Raw genomic sequence first — 435 nt, 5'->3', positions numbered from 1 at the left:
CTTTTAGCAGATATGATGCGATGATTTTATTGGTTCAGAAATTATTGAAGTATCGAAAAGAAAAATATAGTACGAAACAAATATAGCATGGAAAAAATATTATAATTAAAAATGTATAATTAAAAAAGATACATTATAAAAGAAAATCTAGCATAAAAAAAACGAAAAAAACGGATTACGAAAAGGGAAAAAAAGCTGTACTATATGGAAAAAAAAACTATGCAAAAAAAAGAAATTAACATAACCAACTTACCAAATCCTTTTGTACTTCTTCGCCTTGTGTTCTCTTGACTCCCCGAACGTACGCGTTGCAGAAGCATTGAGAGCATCGAGGGTTTCCGGGACGACAGACCGGAACCCACGCGAGATCGGATCGACTTGGCACTTGAGGGTTTCTTCTGGGGTGATTGGCCCTTCTCTTCGTCCTGCCAATAG

The 435-nt window shown here is 35.9% G+C and overlaps 1 protein-coding gene across 1 annotated transcript in view; it reads right to left on the bottom strand.

Moving 5' to 3' along the window:
* Positions 1 to 6: 6 nt before the first annotated feature.
* The window catches only part of LOC119589213 (bestrophin-1-like), a gene marked incomplete in the record, with an annotated part of 39,481 nt that continues 39,052 nt past the window's right edge, over positions 7 to 435 (bottom strand). The window contains 1 exon segment of the mRNA XM_037937812.1: positions 7 to 425. Coding sequence (XP_037793740.1) covers positions 201 to 425 — 225 coding nt within the window.

Source organism: Penaeus monodon, chromosome 25 (assembly GCF_015228065.2).
Source record: "Penaeus monodon isolate SGIC_2016 chromosome 25, NSTDA_Pmon_1, whole genome shotgun sequence".
In the NCBI taxonomy this organism is placed as follows: Eukaryota; Metazoa; Arthropoda; class Malacostraca; order Decapoda; family Penaeidae; genus Penaeus; species Penaeus monodon.
This window is presented reverse-complemented; position numbering and strand designations above follow the sequence as displayed.